The sequence below is a fragment of the Dreissena polymorpha genome, chromosome 3 (assembly GCF_020536995.1).
Source record: "Dreissena polymorpha isolate Duluth1 chromosome 3, UMN_Dpol_1.0, whole genome shotgun sequence".
NCBI classification, from domain to species: Eukaryota; Metazoa; Mollusca; class Bivalvia; order Myida; family Dreissenidae; genus Dreissena; species Dreissena polymorpha.
The window spans coordinates 127,368,677-127,389,888 of NC_068357.1; the positions used below are offsets into that span (position 1 = coordinate 127,368,677).

The following is a 21,212-nucleotide window of genomic DNA, read 5'->3' on the forward strand; positions in this document are numbered from 1 at the left end:
GAAATTGTTGTACAATTGTTTGTAAAATAAAATTAACCAATTAACAAGATGTGTTTGTGAAACACAATGTCCCCCTTTATGACGTTTGACCGTGAAGGATGACCTTGACTTTGACCCTTCACCACTCAAAATGTGCAGCTCCATGAGATACACATGCATTTCAAATATAAAATTGCTAGCTTAAATATTGCAGAAGTGACATTACATGAGCAATTATGACCCATATATTTGACCTTGAAGTATGACCTTGACCATGACCTTTCACCACTCAAAATGTGCAGCTCCATGAGATACACATGCATGCCAAATATCAAGTTGCTATCTTCAATATTGCAAAAGTATTCGTAAAATAAGCGATTTGGGCCACATATATTTGACCTCTGACCTTGAAGGATGTCCTTGACCTTGACCTTTCACCACTCAAAATGTGCAGCTCCATGAGATACACATGCATGCCAAATATCAAGTTGCTATCTTCAATATGCAAAAGTATTCATAAAATAAGTGATTTGGGCCACATATATTTGACCTCTGACCTTGAAGGATGACCTTGACCTTGACCTTTCACACCTCAAAATGTGCAGCTCCATGAGATACACATGCATGCCAAATATCAGGTTGCTATCTTCAATATTGCAAAAGTATTCATAAAATTAGCGATTTTGGCCACATATATTTGACCTCTGACCTTGAAGGATGACCTTGACCTTGATCTTTCACCACTCAAAGTGTGCAGCTCCATGGGATACACATGCATGCCAAATATCAAGTTGCTATATTCAATATAGCAAAAGTTATTGCAAAATGTTAAAGTTGGCGCAAACAGACCAACCAACCAACAGACCAACCATCCAACCAACCAACCAACAGACAGGGTAAAAACAATATGTCCCCCACTACTATAGTGGGGGACATAAAAATTGGTGTTCCTTATGGCAATTGCCGAATTTTCAACGTCAGATGTGGTTCTGGTAAAATAGATGTTTGTAGATATAAAATATTCGTTTTGTTATTGTTTTGCATATCTATTCATACGACACATGAACACTCAAATGGTATTATAGATATATTCGCGGGAATTAATTGTGGCCACGAATAAATAAAAACAAGCATTTTGTATCTCCAAAAATCTATGTAATCATACCACATCTAGCGTTGAAATTTTGACTATTGCTATAACTGATTGTTAAGGTGTTAACTTAATTTTACGAAATACTTAACAAAATTTTCGTTGTTTTTGAGCGTTATAGAGACTGTAAAACAACCTTGCAAAATGGAGTGTAAAAAACAATTACTCAAAGGACGCTTAAATAAACTCAAGCTTAAACCAGAATAAGATGCAAATAAAGTTTTCATCTAAATTGTGGGCCACAAAACTGTGAACATTGACCTTTTTGTCTGGAGTTTTATAACTCTTATATTAACCAATAGCTTGATAGAGATTGTTAACTTAGAAAAACTCACCACCTATTGTTAAAAAATAAATTTCCATTATAACATGACCTACGCTTCAGGAGTGAAATAACGTAATGCTCAATTTTGTTTATTACACGGGTGTTATTATACTAGTTATATAACTGTGAAATTACATCATTTTTTTACAAAATGACGTCATTATTCCAGCGAATTTCTTCAGTTAAACTCTTTTACAATGTGAATAAACTGTGAAAAGAGCATAAAATAAAAATAAAATTTGTTGGTCATGTTATAAATAGAATCTTAGATCATTTTGTATTGAATTTATTAAACTCGTCATCTTAATAAAGTTAAAAACTCGGCAAGCCTCGTTTTTTTTAGATGACTTGTTTAATAAATTCAATACAAAACGACCACTCATGCAAGATCCTATATTTCAATGTCAATCATAATTTTTATTATACTTTAGCATGTTCGCATCAAAATTAAAAACAAAACAAAAACATTTTACACATTTTATGAAGTTTGTTGGCGTCTGAAATGGTTGATTCGCAAACCATGTAACATCCAAGTGTGTTAAATGGATAACATTTAGAAAAAATTGAATACAATTAATAGTATTGTGCAGCATCCATTCAAATATAAACAAAGTGCAAGTTCAGCTAGAAACTTAATCTTTAAAATAAGCATGTATCATTGTCTTTTTTATGGCAAGAAACCATTGCCAAACATTAGTATGACACAAAACATCTATAAAGGACGTGACACACAAACAAGTCATGAATAAAGCTGGTGTCACCACCTAATTAAGGAGCTCCACATCTTAAACTTATTGCATTTCGCAAAGTGAAGCTTCAGATATCCAACAGGAGAGAAACCAAGCCTCGCTTCAGGCAAATGGGGTTTAGTTCATGTGCATAAAGTGTATTCTCAGATTAACCCATGCAGTCTGCACAGGCTAAATTAGGGACTATACTTTATGTTCATACATTATATAAGTCCCATTTTGCACAAATTTTAGGGGTTTAATCTTATTCAGCAAGTGGTCATTTATTTAACCCTTTGCATGCTGGGAAATTTGTCGTCTGCTAAAATGTCGTCTGCTGAATTTCTAAAATTAGCATTTTCTTCGATTTTTTCAAAGAATACTATCAGAATAGCAAACAGTTTGGATCCAGATGAGACGCCATGTTCTGTGGCGTCTCATCTGGATCCAAACTGTTTGCAAAGGCCTTCACAATTCGGTTCCTGCACTGTAAGGGTTAAAGCAAGTGCTCAAAACCTACCAGCCGCCTCTTTCATACTGTTTGATTCCCCATCACCATTCCCTCTGGCGCAGTCCACGACACTTTGCGTCTGTTCAAAAGTTCCATGTGATGGTACTCCATTTTTCGCAGTTGGGATATCGCTGTTCCGTCGAGGTTTTTGCGACCAACAGCAAGTGCACAGATTCTTAGGAGAAATATCTACATCAAACAGCTTCTTTCGAAACATTTTTCAACAACCTACAATTGTTGTTGTTGTTTGCAATAATAACGCTAACTCTCAGTGCGATCTGTGACTAGCAATTTATTTGTAACTGATAGTTGCCTAATTTCTGTACAACTTTCTTGTACATGAGGACAAAATCTTTCTAAAGATGTAAGATACGTAGAATGTCAACACATATTGTTCACCTTATGTTCCTTTGCATAGTACTTTGTCCTTGAATCTGACCTCTTCATTTTAAATCCAATGAATAATATCTACCCTTGCACAGGATTTTCTACATCACATGGTCTACTACACACGTTTTCACTACTTACATACCACTATTATGAGACAGTATCATTGCAATCCAGTCTTTCTGATCTATCTTCAGTTACTTCTCATGTTTTTGTATGGTATTATAGGACTTGACTCTTCCCCTTCCATAAGTGTACCTTCACAAACTACCTCATGGAGAAATCTATAAATCTAATGTCAGGGATGTACATGTAAATAACCCATTAAACAGCTGTGAAATTATTCATGCGTTAATGCACTTTATAAAATGTGATATTAAAATTATAATACTGAAAACTCTATATTTTGGTGAAATACCAATATTTAGTGACATAGCAGTCAATGTTGAACACCTAGTAGTTATAATTTAAAGATTGTAGATCTGACTATGGCTTGTTTTTGTAACTTTGTTTTTAACCACATCAACAGCTTGAGGGTAAAATAATATTTGCATATTTCTGATTAAAACAGGTAAAATCAAAGGCTGTCTTAACATAGACTTCAAGCACTACAGACATAATATAATAGTTTGTCCAAATATTGACTTTCACTCCTGCTTTAATTTATGCATGTATTATGTTAAAAAAACACAACCCACACATTCTATTCTATTATATTAATGATTATGATTTTAAATAAGTTAGGTCATACTGCTGAAATATTTTGATGCTAAAAACTCTACATGATGAAATGGTAGCAATCAAAACAACATACATGTTATTATCAGTCCTAATACTCTCACAGTATATTCCAGATTGGTGTACCAGTCCTGTACTTTTCAAACAGAATATACCAGGTACATTTGTTAACCCTTTACCACTAAGATACATATTTTTACCCATTAGTTGTCCCTTAGAAAGATACATTTAATTTAAGGACTTTCTATTAAACTTTCAAAGGCTTCATTTCCAACCCTTTATACCCAATGGTTATGTTCAAACAGCATAAAACCAGAACAGCCTGCGAGTAACTTGAAGTCTGTTCAGGTTTTATGCTGTTTGAACATAACCATTTTCACTAAGCTTCTTATGGGGGAAAGAGTTAATGTGATTAACCAATGTCCCTTCAAGTTCATCATGAAGTTGACCGTAAACTTAATATTGCTGCACAGGTAAATTTACTTAATATTTGCTACTGGTTGATATTATTTAAACTTGCTCATGAATATATGTGATGCTCTGTTGATTTATAAATGCAGCTGTTTCAAATCAATATTTGCATTTTCATAATTTTCCACACTGATTTCATATTGAGTTTTACCTACTTTATTCAATAATCATCAAAGGTTAATTAACTTATTTAAAGAGAACCCACCATAGCGAAATGCAGTTCATGACTTTGTGAGCATTTTAACCCAATCACTCATAATAATGAAGTTTCATGATCCTAGGCATAAGCATTCTTGAGTTATCATCCGGAAACCATTTTACTATTTCGGGTCACCGTGACCTTGACCTTTGACCTTGTGACCTGAAAATCAATAGGGGTCATCTGCGAGTCATGATCAATGTACCTATGAAGTTTCATGATCATAGGCATAAGCTTTCTTGAGTTATCATCCAGAAACCATTTTAATATTTTGGGTCACCGTGACCTTGACCTTTGACCTAAAAATCAATAGGGGTCATCTGCGAGTCATGAGTTTATTATCATAAAACAATTATTGTTTTCTTGCAGATTACTTTAATACATAAAAGTGTCAGATATCATGTTTTAAAAAATGCAGTATTTATGCAATAATACTTGTCCAAATCTAAGGAAAGTACAACATGTCTCCCATCTGAGGATTTGAATTTTGTCTGCAGTTTGTCTTATCTGTGTATTGGGGATAATTTATGAACGGTAAATATTAATATTAATTGCAATTAGGAGTAACAGTTCAATCAAATTTTCATTGATTATCTTAATATCTCATTTCATATCTAGACAAGAAACATTCTCAAATAATTATCAATACATTATATACTTTCAGAATTGTATCATATAAGAAATGAGGTTCAAACAAAATTTATATGAAACTAATCCATCCAATTACATTCAACAAAAAAAATGAAAAAAAATGTCAAACAGAGTTTTGTTGGGAGAGTTTTAACTTCATGAAAAGCTCTCATGTATTTTTTAAGTATATTGAGAGAAATAAAATGGAAACTAACAATTATAAACAATATTTCATCTACTGTAGAGTATCGAATCATGAACACCAAACAAACAAGTTTAATATAAATTCATCACACTCAAACATTTCTATATTTTTTACAACACATCAATATGAATAAATTGTTCACAACTTTGAGCATGAAATCTTTTCCGATAGCACAATCCAAACAGAACAGTTATTCTAAAACAACTCAAGTCCCAAATTATTGTTAACAACAGCCATACAGGGACCTGTCGCCACCTGTATTCAAAGCACCAATGCAGACAAGCTGGTCTGGGGAAATGTTCTCCAATACATGGACTGGTAATTTAGCTATGTAAGAGTAAGTCTCTGACCTTTTCCCCAGTGATATGTATGTATATATATGAGGTACTCAGTTTTGTATCCAGTAGGGATAAAAGTAAATTGACACAGGACAAGGTTCACTTTTTTCTATATATTTCACCATAATAGGCTTTTTCAATGTTTTTCAATGTTTGTTCGTACAAATTGACTACTTTTTCTTTATGTTACTCAAAAAAACAATTATATATTGACATAAAAAAAACAAATAAAAAGGAAACGATGACATGACATCAAGCAGCATTGATGCACATTAGAGCACAACGATATCATGACATCAAGCAGCAATGATGCACATTAGAGCACAACGATATCATGACATCAAGCAGCAATGATGCACATTAGAGCACAACGATATCATGACATCAAGCAGCAATGATGCACATTAGAGCACAACAATATCATGACATCAAGCAGCAATGATGCACATTAGAGCACAACGATATCATGACATCAAGCAGCAATGATGCACATTAGAGCACCAACACATGCTTATGCAAATTCACTATTACAAAATAGTGATAATATAATTATTATGATTATGAATAATCAGAAACATATAATAAAAAACAACAAGATAATATTAATAACAAATTATAATTATGATAATTATAACAAAAATTGCTACAATAACACCTTAATCACACTACTTATGACTTCAATAATATATATATTATCATCATCCTCATCATCATCATCATCATCATCATCATCATCATCATCATCATCATCATCATCATCATCATCATCATCCTCATCAATCATCATCATCATTATCATCATCATCATCATCATCATCATCATCATCATCATCATCATCATCATCATCATCATCATCATCATCATCATCACCTATCAATATAATCACAACAATTATACTTCTTGAGATCTGTACAGTTATAATGTTTAAAACAAGAGCACCGCATAACGGGTGCCACGCTCGGCTGCGAATGCTTTGTCAGATTTTTTTGATTTTTTTTTTAGAGGTCACAGTGACCTTTGACCTAGTGACCCAAGAAGAGATGTGTTTGTCAGAAACACAATGTCCCCTACTGCGCCGCATTGAAATAAAATTTCTATTTATCATTTGGCAGGTATAGAAATCATCTCCCTTTAAAGGTTATTACTTCCCTTGAATTTTGTCCAATCCAACCGGGGTGGGGGGGGGAAGGAAAGGGTCTCACAGTCAATTATGACCATGTCAGACATCACTGACAACCAAGGCCTGTGGTTTAAAAGAGATCATAGCCAGAGTTGATCATGTATCTATGGACATAAGTCCACAGGTATGTAATGAACATCAAAGAAATTATAATCATTTTAAAAAAAACTTTGACAAATCAATCATTTGGGTTATAAATAATCAAAATAATAAATCTGTACAGTAACTGCGAAAAGAACTTCAATTCTTGGTAAGGAAATATATAATATGAGATTTATAATTATATAAATTACTTCCGTTGAAAATAATTCTCTGTAACAAATCTCTATTTTAAGTAGCAAATAATTTAAAGCCACTACGGTGACTGTAGATTCACCACTAAAAATGTGCAGCTCCATGAGGTACACATGCATGCCAAATATGTAAAGTGGCTATGTTCAATATTGAATAATTTTCTCCCTTTTTACAGCTTATTACTTCCCTTTAATATGTATTTTTTATCATACACCGTAAAAGATGACCTTAACCTTTAACCACAATGTGTTTGTCAGAAACACAATGCCGCCTACTGCGCCGCTTTGATTTATTTAACAAAAATATATACGTTGGCAGGTCAGATAACTATGTCCATTTAAAGCTTATTACTTCCCTTGACTTCGTTTTTTGCACCCTAGACCTTGAAGGATGATGTTTACCTTGAAATTTTACCACTCAAAATGTGCAGCTCCATGAGATACACATGCATGCCAAATATCAAGGTGCTATCTTCAATATTTAAAAAGTTATGGCCAATGTTAAGGTTTAAGCACAACGCCTACGGCAGACAGGGGACAACGAGCTGGCTATGACAATAGTTCGGGTTTTCTCCGAAAAGAGCCTCGCTAATAATATATTAAGATCATCATATTATTATTAACAACTAAAATCTCTTGATTGAATGAGCATAGTTATTGTGATAAAATATATGCACAAGTCTGCTGTTTAAATTTACTGTTTATATTCTCGCCATAAAATTTCGGAAACTGATCTTGGTATTTAGTCTATTGGAAACTTCTGTTGGGAGTTTTTTAAGCCAAGACAATTCCTTGAGCTCTCTGTACCATCCCGAATTCACCTTGAATGGCACCCAGGTCGCCCATCCCAGGTTGGAGGGAATCAAAATGCACAGTGACCAGTTATTCCTTTGAAGTCTTACATCTACTTTGTGTTCTTTTTGTCTTTGTTTTAATGAGCCCTTTTGGTTTTATCCACATATACCACCTTTTGACAGTTGAGGCAGTTAATGCCATAAATTATGTCCAAAGTCTCACAACTTTTTGAATAAGGAAAATCCTTCCATATCGCCATTCTTGTGTAGACCTCTTCCTAACATTTCCCAGACCAAACATTTGATTGTACATATTGCTTCTTGGTTCATTCAAATACTCACAACATGATTTTTTTTGCCATGAACAAGGACAGCAGAGATATTTCTACCCCTTCTATGTGCTATTATTGGGGTAGCAGTGAACACCTCTTTCATCTTCTCTGACTGATGCAGTAAGGGTAGGTGTCTTTGTACCGTAATAAATATCGTAAATATTTGGCAGTTTTCTTGAGCAAGACAGAACTAGAGGTTACACTCTTTTTTTGTCTTCCTTCTTATTTTCACTCGCATTCAAGAATTTTTTTTCGCTGCCCGTGTAAACTGTCTGTCAAGCAACTTTTCACTCTATCCATTATTTGCGAAGATGATGTCTGAGTTTTACTTTATGATGATGATAATCTGATCTTCATTGGAGCATATTCTTTTAAGTGGTATGGCTTGGCTGTATGGAATGGATTTTTTTGTGTGTATGGAGGGCTTGACTTCTGAATCAGAAAAACATGTTTGTCGGTGGGTTTCGTGTATGATGATGTAGTCAATTTTTCATCTTCACAATTGTATCTAAAAAATTCTAAATGGTATCCACTCTCATTTCTACCTGTATGCTTTCCTCCATCCTATTGGCATGTTCCTGCATTTTATCTAGCTTATCTCTCAAATGAGACCAATTCCAAAACCATCGTCAATAGTCAATATCTCTTCTGTATCTGTTCTATCACGTTCTGTGGCGTCTCATCTGGATTCAAATTGTTTGCAAAGGCCTTCAAAATTTCCAGGTTCCAGCACTGAAAGAGTTAAAATCATATCTCTTAGCGCTTTTGTTGGGATTGTCTTATCTGTTCTTGTATCAAATGCCATTCTTCAAGCTTCTCAACTTTTTTGTCTGGAATGGACGGATAGAGTTTGACTAAATCAACACAAAATAGTAGTGCTCCTGATAGTAGTGCTCCTGATAGTAGTGCTCCTGATAGTAGTGCTCCTGATAGTAGTGCTCCTGATAGTAGTGCTCCTGATAGTAGTGCTCCTGATAGTAGTGCTCCTGATAGTAGTGCTCCTGATAGTAGTGCTCCTGATAGTAGCGCTCCTGGTGGTAGCGCTCCTGGTGGTAGTGCTCCTGGTGGTAGTGCTCCTGGTGGTAGTGCTCCTGATAGTAGTGCTCCTGATAGTAGTGCTCCTGGTGGTAGTGCTCCTGATAGTAGTGCTCCTGATAGTAGTGCTCCTGATAGTAGTGCTCCTGATAGTAGTGCTCCTGATAGTAGTGCTCCTGATAGTAGTGCTCCTGATAGTAGTGCTCCTGATAGTAGCGCTCCTGGTGGTAGCGCTCCTGGTGGTAGCGCTCCTGATAGTAGTGCTCCTGATAGTAGTGCTCCTGATAGTAGTGCTCCTGATAGTAGTGCTCCTGATAGTAGTGCTCCTGATAGTAGTGCTCCTGATAGTAGTGCTCCTGATAGTAGTGCTCCTGATAGTAGTGCTCCTGATAGTAGTGCTCCTGATAGTAGTGCTCCTGATAGTAGTGCTCCTGGTGGTAGCGCTCCTGGTGGTAGCGCTCCTGATAGTAGTGCTCCTGATAGTAGTGCTCCTGATAGTAGTGCTCCTGATAGTAGTGCTCCTGATAGTAGTGCTCCTGATAGTAGTGCTCCTGATAGTAGTGCTCCTGATAGTAGTGCTCCTGATAGTAGTGCTCCTGATAGTAGTGCTCCTGATAGTAGTGCTCCTGATAGTAGTGCTCCTGATAGTAGTGCTCCTGATAGTAGTGCTCCTGATAGTAGTGCTCCTGATAGTAGTGCTCCTGATAGTAGTGCTCCTGATAGTAGTGCTCCTGATAGTAGTGCTCCTGATAGTAGTGCTCCTGATGGTAGTGCTCCTGGTGGTATTGTATCTGGAGACTCTTCTAGCTTATTTAGAAAATCCGTTGTATCTCCGATGTAACTAGGAGTTAACTTTCAGAGAATTAATTTAGTTCTTTTTCTACTATCTGTGCCATATTTTCTGTGGGTGTTTCAATTCCATTTACAATAGATCTACAGGGGTTGTCTTTTTTTATGGATCTTTGGATTGCCTTTCAATCGGGCTTGCTGTGGATTTGTAGGTATTAAATAATCTTTCAATTCTTTGTAAATCCCTCTCTCTCTCTTTGTATAGTGTATTGGCTACCTTTTTAAAAATCCTGAATTGATTCCTCTTTTTTCAGACATTTCATACGACTCTCTATCATTCATCTCTTTTTCCACTTTCATGACAAATTCTGCTGTGTTCACCACAACAATTCCAGAGCCTTTGTCTAAAGGGCGAATATCAACATTAACATCATTCAACAAAGTCTTCATAGCTTTGGATTCTTCATCACAAACATTTGATTCAATTTTATCTCTTTAGGCCACTGATACGGATGTACTGGACCAAAATATACACTCGCGTAAAGTATGTGCTACTTTACCACACATAATTTGAGACCCACACACATAAATGCATATAATGACATTTTAAAACTTGTTTTATTTTGACAAGTCTACCATGAAGACAGAGGACAAAAGAAACTAAATAATACATGGGAAAACATATTTTAAATCCATGTGCTTAAAGGGACTGTCCAACAGTCAAAAGCGTCGTTCGACGCGAATCAATATTTTGGGGAACTACGAGGATTGCTTATATAGCTAAAAAATACCTCCGCATTTGACGTGAGCGTGGATAGTCGTGTGGTTAAGTCGGGAGACATTTTACTCCATAACTCCATGACTCTAGGGGTCAGTGGTTCGAGCCCTGTGGAGGTTAACGTTTTTTCGTCTTTTTTTAATTTGTATTCTTATTTTTTTACTGGAGATTTATAGTTCAAATGTTTAAACTTTTCAATATAAAGCATTTTAAGCAGTTAATGACAAGCTTTAATACATGCCAAAATCTGTTGGACAGTCCCTTTAAAGTGTTGTGTCAGATTAGCCCCTGAAGTCTCATATCCCATGTATGCTTTGATCCAAGGGGGGGGGGGGGAGTTTCATTTACAAAATCTCAATGCCCTGTTTTGATATACAAAAGGCAATCCCCAAAAAGTGTGGACAAAAAATAGACTTTTAACTAAATTATTGTGAAGGTTCCCAGAAAATAATATGTGCTTTTGAAAAGTAATGAAACTTGAATGATTTGACAAAGTGTTGTACTGTTCCCACAGTTTGACATTTTTAGCTCCACTGGCCAGAGGCCAGCGGGGCTTATGTCATGGTCCTGTGTCCGTCGTGAGTGCGTCCGTGCTTTAACTTTTCCTTAAAACATCTTCTTCTCCAAAACTACTGGTCCAATTCTGATGAAATTTCTCAGGAATGTTTTTGGGGTGAATCTCTTTCAAATTTGTTCAAATTATGCCCCTGGGGTCAAATTTGACCCTGCCCCGGGGGTCACAAAAATGAAAATTTGCTTAAATAAGGCCTATTTTGTGAAAACTTTCAAAAGCTTCTTTCCATAACCATTGGGCCTAGGGCTATCAAATTTGGTATGTAGAGACATCTAATAGTCCTCTACCAAATTTCTTCAAATTATGCCCCTGGGGTCAAATTTGACCCTGCCCCAAGGGTCACAAAATTGAACATATGCTTATACACATGTAAGGCCTATTTTGTGAAAACTTTTAAAATCTTTTCGTCCATAACCATTTGGCCTAGGTCTATCAAATTTGGTATGTAGAGACATCTAATAGTCCTCTACCAAATTTCTTCAAATTATGCCCCTGGGGTCAGATTTGACCCTGCCGCGGGGGTCACAAAACTGAACATATGCTTATATAAGGCCTATTTTGTGAAAACTTTCAAAATTTTCTCATCCATAACCATTGGGCCTATGGCTAATAAATTTGGTATGTAGAGACATCTAATAGTCCTCTACCAAATTTCTTCAAATTATGCCCCTGGGGTCAAATTTGACCCTGCCCTGGGGGGGGTCACAAAATTGAACATATGCTTATATAGGGTCTATTTTTTGAAAACTTAACAAATCTTATTGTCCATAACAATTAGGCCTAGGGCTACCAACTTTGGTATGTAGTGACATCTTAAAGTCCTCTACCAAGTTTTTTCAAATTATGCCCCTGGGGTCAAGTTTGAAACTGCCCCGAGGGTAACAAAATTGAACATATGCTTATATAAGGCCTATTTTGCGAAAACTTTACAAATCTTTTTGTCCATAACTGTATGGCATGGGCTACCAAATTTGTATGTAGTGACATGTTATAGTTCTCTTGTTAGTTTGTTCAAATTATGCCCCTGAGGGTCAAATTTTAAACTGCCCCAGGGGTCACAAAATTGAATATATGCTTATAAAGGTCTTATTTTTGAAACTTTCAAAATCTTCTTGTCCATAAACATTGGGCCTAGGGCTACCAAATTTGGTATATAGTGACATCTTATAGTCCTCTACCAAGTTTTTTCAAATTATGCCCCTGGGGTCAAGTTTGACCCTGCCCCGAGGGTCACAAAATTGAACATATGCTTATTAAGGCCTATTGTGGGAAAACTTTAAAAATCTTTCTGTCCATAACCGTATGGCATAGGGCTACCAAATTTGGTATGTAGTGACATGTAATAGTTCTCTTCTTAGTTTGTTCAATACTATGCCCCTGGGGTCAAATTTGAAACTGCCCCGGGGGTCATAAAATTGAATATATGCTTATAAAGAGCTTATTTTGTAAAAACTTTAAAATCTTTTTGTCCATAACCATTGGGTCTAGGGCTACCAAATTTGGTATGCAGTGACATCTTATAGTCCTCTACCAAGTTTGTTCAAATTATGCCCTTGGGGTCAAATTTGTTCCTGCCCTGGGGGTCACAAAATTGAACATATGCTTATATGGAGTCTATTTTGTGAAAACTTTAAAAATCTTTCTGTCCATAAACATAGGGACTAGGGCTACCAAATTTGGTATGTAGTGAAATCTTACAGTTCTGTACCAAGTTTGTTCAAATTATGCCCCTGAGGTCAAATTTGACCCTGCCCCGGGGGATCACAAAATTGAACATATGCTTATATAAGGCCTTTTTTGTGAAAACTTGAAAAATCTCTTGTCCATAACCATCCGGCCTGGGGCTATCAAATTTGGTATGTAGTGACATCTTATAGTCCTCTACCAAATTTGTTCAAATTTTATCTCTGGGGTCAAATTTGAACCTGCCCCGGGGGTCACAAAATTGAACATATGCTTATATAATGCCTATTTTGTGTAAACTTTAAATAAATTCTTGTCCATAACCATTAGGCCTAGGGCTACACAATTTGGTATGTAGTGACATTGTATAGTCCTCCACTTAGTTTGTTCAAATTATGCCCCAGGAGTCAAATTTGACATTGCCCTGGGGGCCACAAGCTCGGTTATATGCTTATATAGTGCCTATTTTGTGAAAAATTTAAAAATCCTCTTGCCTCTTGTCCTTAACCATAAGGCATAGGGCTACCAAATTTGGTATGTAGTGACATCTAATAGTCCTCTACCAAGTTTGTTCAAATTATGCCCCTTGGGCCAAATTTGACCCTGCCCGGGGGTCACAAAACTGAACATACACTTATATGGGGCCTATTTTGTGAAAACTTTAAAAATCTACTTGTCCATAACCATTGGGCCTAGGGCTACCAAATTTGGTATGTAGTGACATCTAATAAACCTCTACCAAATTTGTTCAAATAATGCCTCTGGGGTCAACTTTGACCCTGCCCTGGGGGGGTCACAAAATTGAATAAACGCTTATAAAGCGCCCATTTTGTGAAATCTTTAAAAATCATCTTGTTGAAAACCATTCAGACTATGGCTACCAAATTTGGTATGCAATATAGTCCTCTACCAAGTTTGTTCAAATTATGCCCTTTGGGTCAAATTTGACCCTGACCCGCGGGTCACAAAATTGAACATTATATACGCTTATATCTTGCTTATTTTGTGAAAACTTTTAAAATATTCTTGTCCTTAACTCTAGGACCTAGGGCTACCATATTTTGTATGTACATGTAGTGAGATTTAGTAGTCCTCTACAAAGTTTGCTCAAATTATGCCCCTGGGGTTAAATTTGACCAAGCCCAGGGGGTCACAAAAATGTACATGTCCTTAAATAGGGCCTATATTTAAGTATTTGCACATGCAGAGAATATTTGTTTCAGCCTTTTTTCAGCAGTGGAGCGATACAGGGCCATTATGGCCCTCTTGTTATGCTTGCTAGGGAAATAATTTGAAGAGATAAACGCCAAAAGCTAAGACTATGCTGTCTTCATATCAAGACTGAAATGAACAAATTGTAGTTGCAAAACTTTGGTGTCATGAAATATGCAAGAACATTACTGTCTTTGGTGTTATGAAATATGCAAGAACTCTTGTTGGCTGTCTCATAAAAACCTTTTCTGCTACTGAAATACACATGAAGTGAAACTTAAGCTGCATCAGCCAGCGAGAAACCTTAGTATATCTTATTATAAAATGTGGTCCGTTATTTATAGCAAGGAACAAAATGCCATGTAGTGAGATATAATGCCATTAATGCAATAGACCAAAAAAGCGTTTATAACAAACACAGTCAATGCAAAACAACTGGGACTTTAACACAGTTTTAAAGAGCTCCTAACCTCACATTTGACCCAGAATTATTCATTAACCCTTTTATGCCTAGTGGACTCTCCCATCCTTCTAAATTGAATCAATTTATTTCCAAAAAGATTAGGGATGTCTAGTATATTAATTTCTATATTTAGAATATTTCTTAAAGAAATTCCTTCAAGCAAACAGCGCAGACCCTGATGAGACGCCACATTGTGCGGCATCTCATCTGGGTCTACGCTGTTTGCCAAGGCCTTTTTTCTAGACGCTAGGCATAAATGGGTTAACATTTAAGTGTACATTGAAATTAACCTTCTCTAGCATCACAATTAAGATAAGATAGCAAAAATACAGAATACATTTCAATTTAATAACAATTTAACTACTCAAAGGTTATAATTACACACCGAAGCACCAGAACCATAACTTTTTAAAGAACAAAAGAAACTAGAAATGGCGCGGCTGCGGCTGACAAGTATCCTCACGCTGCAGCTTTTGACCCAGGGGTCAGATCGAAATTCCAAATAGTGCACTGTCGCACATATGCTCATAGCTACCATGTGTGTAAGTTTCAAGGTTCTATTGCTTATAGTGTAGGAGGAGATAGTGGCCAGGACGGAGGGACAGACGGCAGAGATAACCATTGTGGCCAGGACGGAGGGACAGACGACAGAGATAACCATATAAAATTGTACAAGTTGAATAGTTTCAATTCAGTCAAATTTGGTTCAAATAAATAAATAAATTACAGCAAGTTAAAATTAAAATTATGTGCTAAACATCAGTATGTTTTGTTTCTTTGAAGAGACGTATAGAACAACAACAATAATAAACTGTGTTAATTTATTTTTGGACAACAACATGTCACAGTAATGGCATTTCATTCTTATCTTTTAAAGCCACCTTTTTATTTAAAATAAATTGTCAAACAATTGCAAAATAAATGTATAATGGTTATATTAACAAAATATCGGCACTGTCATATAAAGAAACATTAGAACCATTACAATAAAATATATAAAGTAACATAAAACTCAATTTTAAATATAGCAAGCAAACAAAAAATCAAATTTTAATGAATTTTAAAAATTGTAACTAAAATTGTTACATTTGATTGCAGTGTGTATACATTTTTTCATATTTATTATACTGTTAATATCATATCCCTGCAGACCCTGTGTAGGAAAGAAACTAAATGTCTGAAATCCACTTTAACTCTTTCAGTGCGGGAACCGAATTTTGAAGGCCTTTGCAAACAGTTTGGATCCAGATGAGACGCCACAGTACGTGGCGTCTCATCTGGATCCAAACTGTTTGCTATTCTGATAGTATTCTTTGAAAAAAATTCGAAGAAAATGCTAATTTTAGAAATTCAACAGACGACATTTTAGCAGACGACAAATTTCCCAGCATGCAAAGGGTTAATCTTTGCACCAAGTTTTGCTGGAAGCTGATAAAAAAAATTATGTATGCCAAGAGTTTGACTGTTAACTATCTGTTAGAGAAATATTTGGAAGTTACACAATTTTCACAATGGACATTTCCCTAGCCAATTCTCAAGCCCTGTGTCATTAATTCCACATTATTCTAATTTGGCAATACATCAAACATTAAGTAGGAGTTCCTCTGGTGCTACATTTATACATATTAAGGTACATCACATATTCACTCTTGCACACCAAATTTGTGATTTGCAAGTGAATGATACTTTTTTGTTGAATATAAAAGACAACTAGAGGTTTTTCACAGACAAAAAAAGCAGTCCTTCACAGTGTTTACCAAGTAGAGTAAGATCAGGATCTCTATAAGTATAATTAACCCTTTACCACTTAGATAAGTATTTTCACGCATTTGTAGTCTCTTAGAAAGTTATATTTCATTAAAGACCTTTCTTACTAGATTCAAGTTTTGTTTAAGGCTTCATTTCAAACCCTTAGATACTGATGAGCAGCAAACAGCATGAAACCTGAACAGACTGCGAGTTACTCGCAGGCTGTTCTGGTTTTATGCTGTTTGCACATAGCCATTTTTACTTTGCTTCTGAGTGGAAAAATTGTTAACCCAGCTAAATATTTTTTAAATATGACAGAATGACAATATTAATATTCACGTATTTCTGTAAACATAGCAACCCCAATTTTTGTCTGGCGAAAAAACTAACATACCCTCCTAAGTTACCGCGTATAGAGCGCTACCATGTATAATGTGCATGCGACTTTTTAAAGTCAAAATGGAGAAAAAAAGAATTCAAGACCAAAAAATCTGAAAATCGAATCGAAAATGGCCGCCATATTTATATTGCGCAATCAATTAATAGGGGTCATAGAAATTTTTTATAATGCACTCTTCAACAAAGAAGCGTGTATATGATGAGGAGCATGAGTTTCAAAGCACTATATTTGACAATTTTGAAAAGGGCTGTTGTTGTCTTTGTGGTTCTTTTGCCGTCATCTAGAGTGGCCTTCCGTCAATGTCTGATGCGTCGAAGCATCGTTCAGACGATTGCATACAAATGTTTAAAACACCACTGTTGAACGTTCAATATTTATACACAAAAAATGCAATTGCATATTTTCACGTTCTCAAGTGTCGATTAGTGTCTCAAATGTTAATTAGTGTCTCAACAAGTCGTACGTGGCACAAATTACTCAATACAAGCTGGCAATCAATTACGAAATGAAAAAGACTCCCTTTCACACCTACCGTTATCTGCATAAAAGACGTCATTCACACCTACCTTTGCCTGCCTCCGCAATGTTGAACAATCCCCATTGGAATTCATCAATGAAGAAGTGTAAAAACACAAACAAAGAAATGTCCGCAAATTTATTCAAACAAATTTATTTTTGTCCAAAACTTCTTCTAACCCGTTTGTATCTACCGTTACCGACTCAATTTGTTTCAACAACTGCCCCTTTAGTCTGTAAGATAATAGGGTGGTAGTTTTCTTGTTTCGCAATTTAGCAGCCAGGATAGCGTTGTATGAATGTATCACACGCACAAGCTTTTTTATTTGAAATTTGAAAGTAAAACACTGCACGCTATATGCGGTAACTTACGGTAACTTGCATAATCCCCCATATACGTATATGTATATAAGTCTATACGTATTATGAACTTAATACCATGTACAACTGGCAACCAGGTGTACTACACAACCCATTTTTAAAATACCAAAATCTAGAAAAATGTTTTTAATAAAGAAAACGGGTAAATATAGGACCACATTCTGGCCACCATTTTAGTATTGCAAAATTTGCTGATCACATGACCAAAACACTGCTCAGTGTCACTCAATGGATAACTTGTATTTGTATATGAGTCACGCTCTGTGAAATAGGGGGTAAATGCATGTGCATTAAGTGTAACAAGTCTCTGATTAGCCTGTGCAGTTCGCATCAGGGATGACATTTTCTGATTTTATTGTATTTTTCCATTAAATGAAGACTGTTCTTGATGAAAATTCAATTTCGGAGGAAAGAGTTTTCCCTGATTAGCCTGTGCAGACTGCACAGGCATATCTGGGACGACACTTTATGCAAATGCATTAAAACCCCTTTTCACAGAGCCCGGGCGATATTCAAAATATTATGCATTTTTATAATCATAAGCATAGGTTACATGGAACTAAAATATTGACAAATTGTGTGCCAATTTTCTTGAGAATACAAGGGATTCTGTAAAGTGTATTTGTTGTCAGTCTTTATGTGTCCTTTCATATTTTCCACACTGGTCACCATTGGATGTCAAAAGAATTTATGTCTAGACTCATTATACATTTTATAATATATAATTCTATATAATCATTGTCACTTTCAAAGAAACAATCTTTCATACAACAATTACTGAATGGAGTATTATACCATTGGGACTTCCATTCAATATGCACACAGCTGTACTCTCTGAATGCTTTACAATTCCAGGATAACAGGCGTTTAAATAATACAATATATAGTTGTAGTGCCCAAAATACAAGGCTAATAAACACTACTGAATGTTCCATATTTATATACATATTTCAATGTAATAACATATTTTCACATTCTCCGGTTAAATTTAAATCTCAAATTACTTAACCAGTGATGACAATTACGAAGTGTGAAAAAGCAGCAAAGATATGTTTTTCATATTAATAAGGTTTTCTTAATTGTTATTAAAGCTGCTAGGACCTCATTCATACCTAACTTAATTTGCTATATGGTATTTCAATATTTTCAATTACAAAATAAAATAATCGGACAAACACGTTACTTTTGCTTATTAATTATTAATTTTTAATAATACTAAACATGTTTCGACCATAGCCTTCATCAGTAGTATCAATGTAAACAAAAACATAGGAAGTGACATCAACGTTATACATTTATAAAGTCATTAGTTATACAATTTTGTTTATAAAATATTTTTAATTGAAATCTTGGGGTAAAAAACTTGGCGTTATTAATGGTAATGTACCATTCTGAGTTTCTATTCATATAATGAGTTTTATTATTCTAGCTTAAGTACTTTTTGGAATGCCGGACAAAAGCGCTCCCGGACAAAACCCTCCCGTCAGTTTTATAGGGGCCGGACTAAAACCTTCCCATGAAAAAACGAGCCCGGACAAAAACCCTCCCATGAAAAATCGGGGGCGGTCAAAAGCCCTCCCGTGAAATCTGAGCCACGAATTCAAGTACCAACGATTATTTATACATTTTTAATCCGAAATTGGTCATTTCCAAATGTCATTTCCAACATTTTTGTTGTTGTCAGTTATCCGAGATATTTATTTTTTGTAATGGTTACTTGACTCTATTAGGTCACATTACACTATATCTTGACTAATAAAAATATTTTCGAATTGAAAATATTATTGCAGATTCACAGTTTTATATTTTGAGCAAATGTTGTCAGTATTGAGTAATTTTTTTTTATTAATGAATCCAACATTGTGTGAAGCAATTACATTTGTCGGTGTATAATTGCTTTTAATTGAATCTGTGATTCAACTAATTAAAAACTAAAAGTAGTTGCTGATTCACAGTTTGATATTTTGAGTAAATATTTCGGATAAATGAATGCACGGGAGAAAAGCGGTATGAATACAGTTAATCGATACGCATTTTCTTCTTTAAAGTTCACACCCCTGAAAACACAATATACACAATTGGTAAATTTTTCTAATTAATGAATGCAACACTGTGTGAAACAATTACATGTGTCGGTGTTTAATTGCTTTCACGGGAGGGTTTTTGTCCGCCCCCGTTTTTTCGTGGGAGGGTTTTTGTCCGTCCCCGTTTTTTCATGGGAGGATTTTTGTCCGCCCCCTATGAAAATGACAGGATGGTTTTTGTCCGGGAGGGGTTTTGTCCGTATTCCTACTTTTTGAGCTATAATAAAATCCAGATTTTCACACAGACACAGACTCGTGAACATTTGAACAAAAATGAACTAATGTTAACATACCCCGCATGGCTCTTTCTTTACATACCAGTTTCATCAAACTAGCTTACCGTAATAACTCTATGTTTTTGGACACTTAAAAATAATTATTTTTTGCCACAAAATACAGGTGTCCGAAAACTTAGAGTCGAAAATTGAAGTGTCCGAAAATAGCGTCAATTGTATAAACGACTACCGGTAATAGCCCGCGCCTGTAAAATACCATGCCGTATAGTATAAATTACAGTTATATATGTTTGCACTGCATTTTAAATAGTTGTAAATGCTTAATTTATTTGACAGAAAGTTACTACAAGGTTGTACTTTGACCAACAAGTTCAAAGATGAGCATGTGATGTACCGATACTCGCTAGTATGAACCTGTAATTAACGCAATTAAAAAAGCAAACTATGAATTCTTTGTTTGTTCATTTCCGATAGTTGTTGTCTAAAACCTTCCATTGTTCGTAAAACTTGCAATAGGGTGCATCACACTTTGAAGCGTTTAGTATCTGACACAGTTATTTTACTGAGAAGGGGGAGCACCATTGTGGTAGATAATTGAACTTTTAATTGGCACTACCCCTGGTAATTGTCATAACGCTTATGCTATCAGGCGAAACCACTGTATAATACCGGTTTACAAGGCTATTTACCCAATAAAACAAATGCAATGGTCCGTTGCCCTCAGGCATGCACCTGATATGTTTTATGATGTTAATCTGGTTGTTAAACCCCATGATCGAAGTGTCATTAGATATCGAAAACAGGACTGAAATTTGGTAAAATAGCGCCGTTAAAGATACTGTCCGAAAACTTAGATACATTAATTATGGACGAAAACTCGTGTGTCGGAAAATTAAGTCACGAAAAATAATTATTTTATCTAAAAAAAGGGATGTCCGAATTCTTAGAGTGTCTGAAAACATAGCGTAATTACGGTACATATGCTTTTAAAGTTAGCGCAGGCTGAAGATTTTAGTTTTCAATTATTTAAAGTATTTCTCCAACAAAAGGG

At 35.4% G+C, this 21,212-nt stretch overlaps 1 protein-coding gene across 4 annotated transcripts in view; it reads right to left on the reverse strand.

Annotated features, from left to right (window-relative positions):
• The window catches only part of LOC127871390 (synaptotagmin-16-like), an 87,275-nt gene that overhangs the window by 29,821 nt on the left and 36,242 nt on the right, over positions 1-21,212 (reverse strand). The window contains exon 1 of one of the 4 annotated variants that reach the window (XM_052414260.1): positions 2,703-3,357. The exons of 2 other annotated variants lie outside the window; for them this stretch is intronic. In XM_052414260.1, coding sequence (XP_052270220.1) covers positions 2,703-2,910 — 208 coding nt within the window. In that variant the 5' untranslated portion in view covers positions 2,911-3,357. Of the gene's footprint in view, positions 1-2,702; positions 3,366-21,212 lie in introns of those variants that run through there. One more of the 4 variants, XM_052414263.1, reaches the window with a different exon arrangement.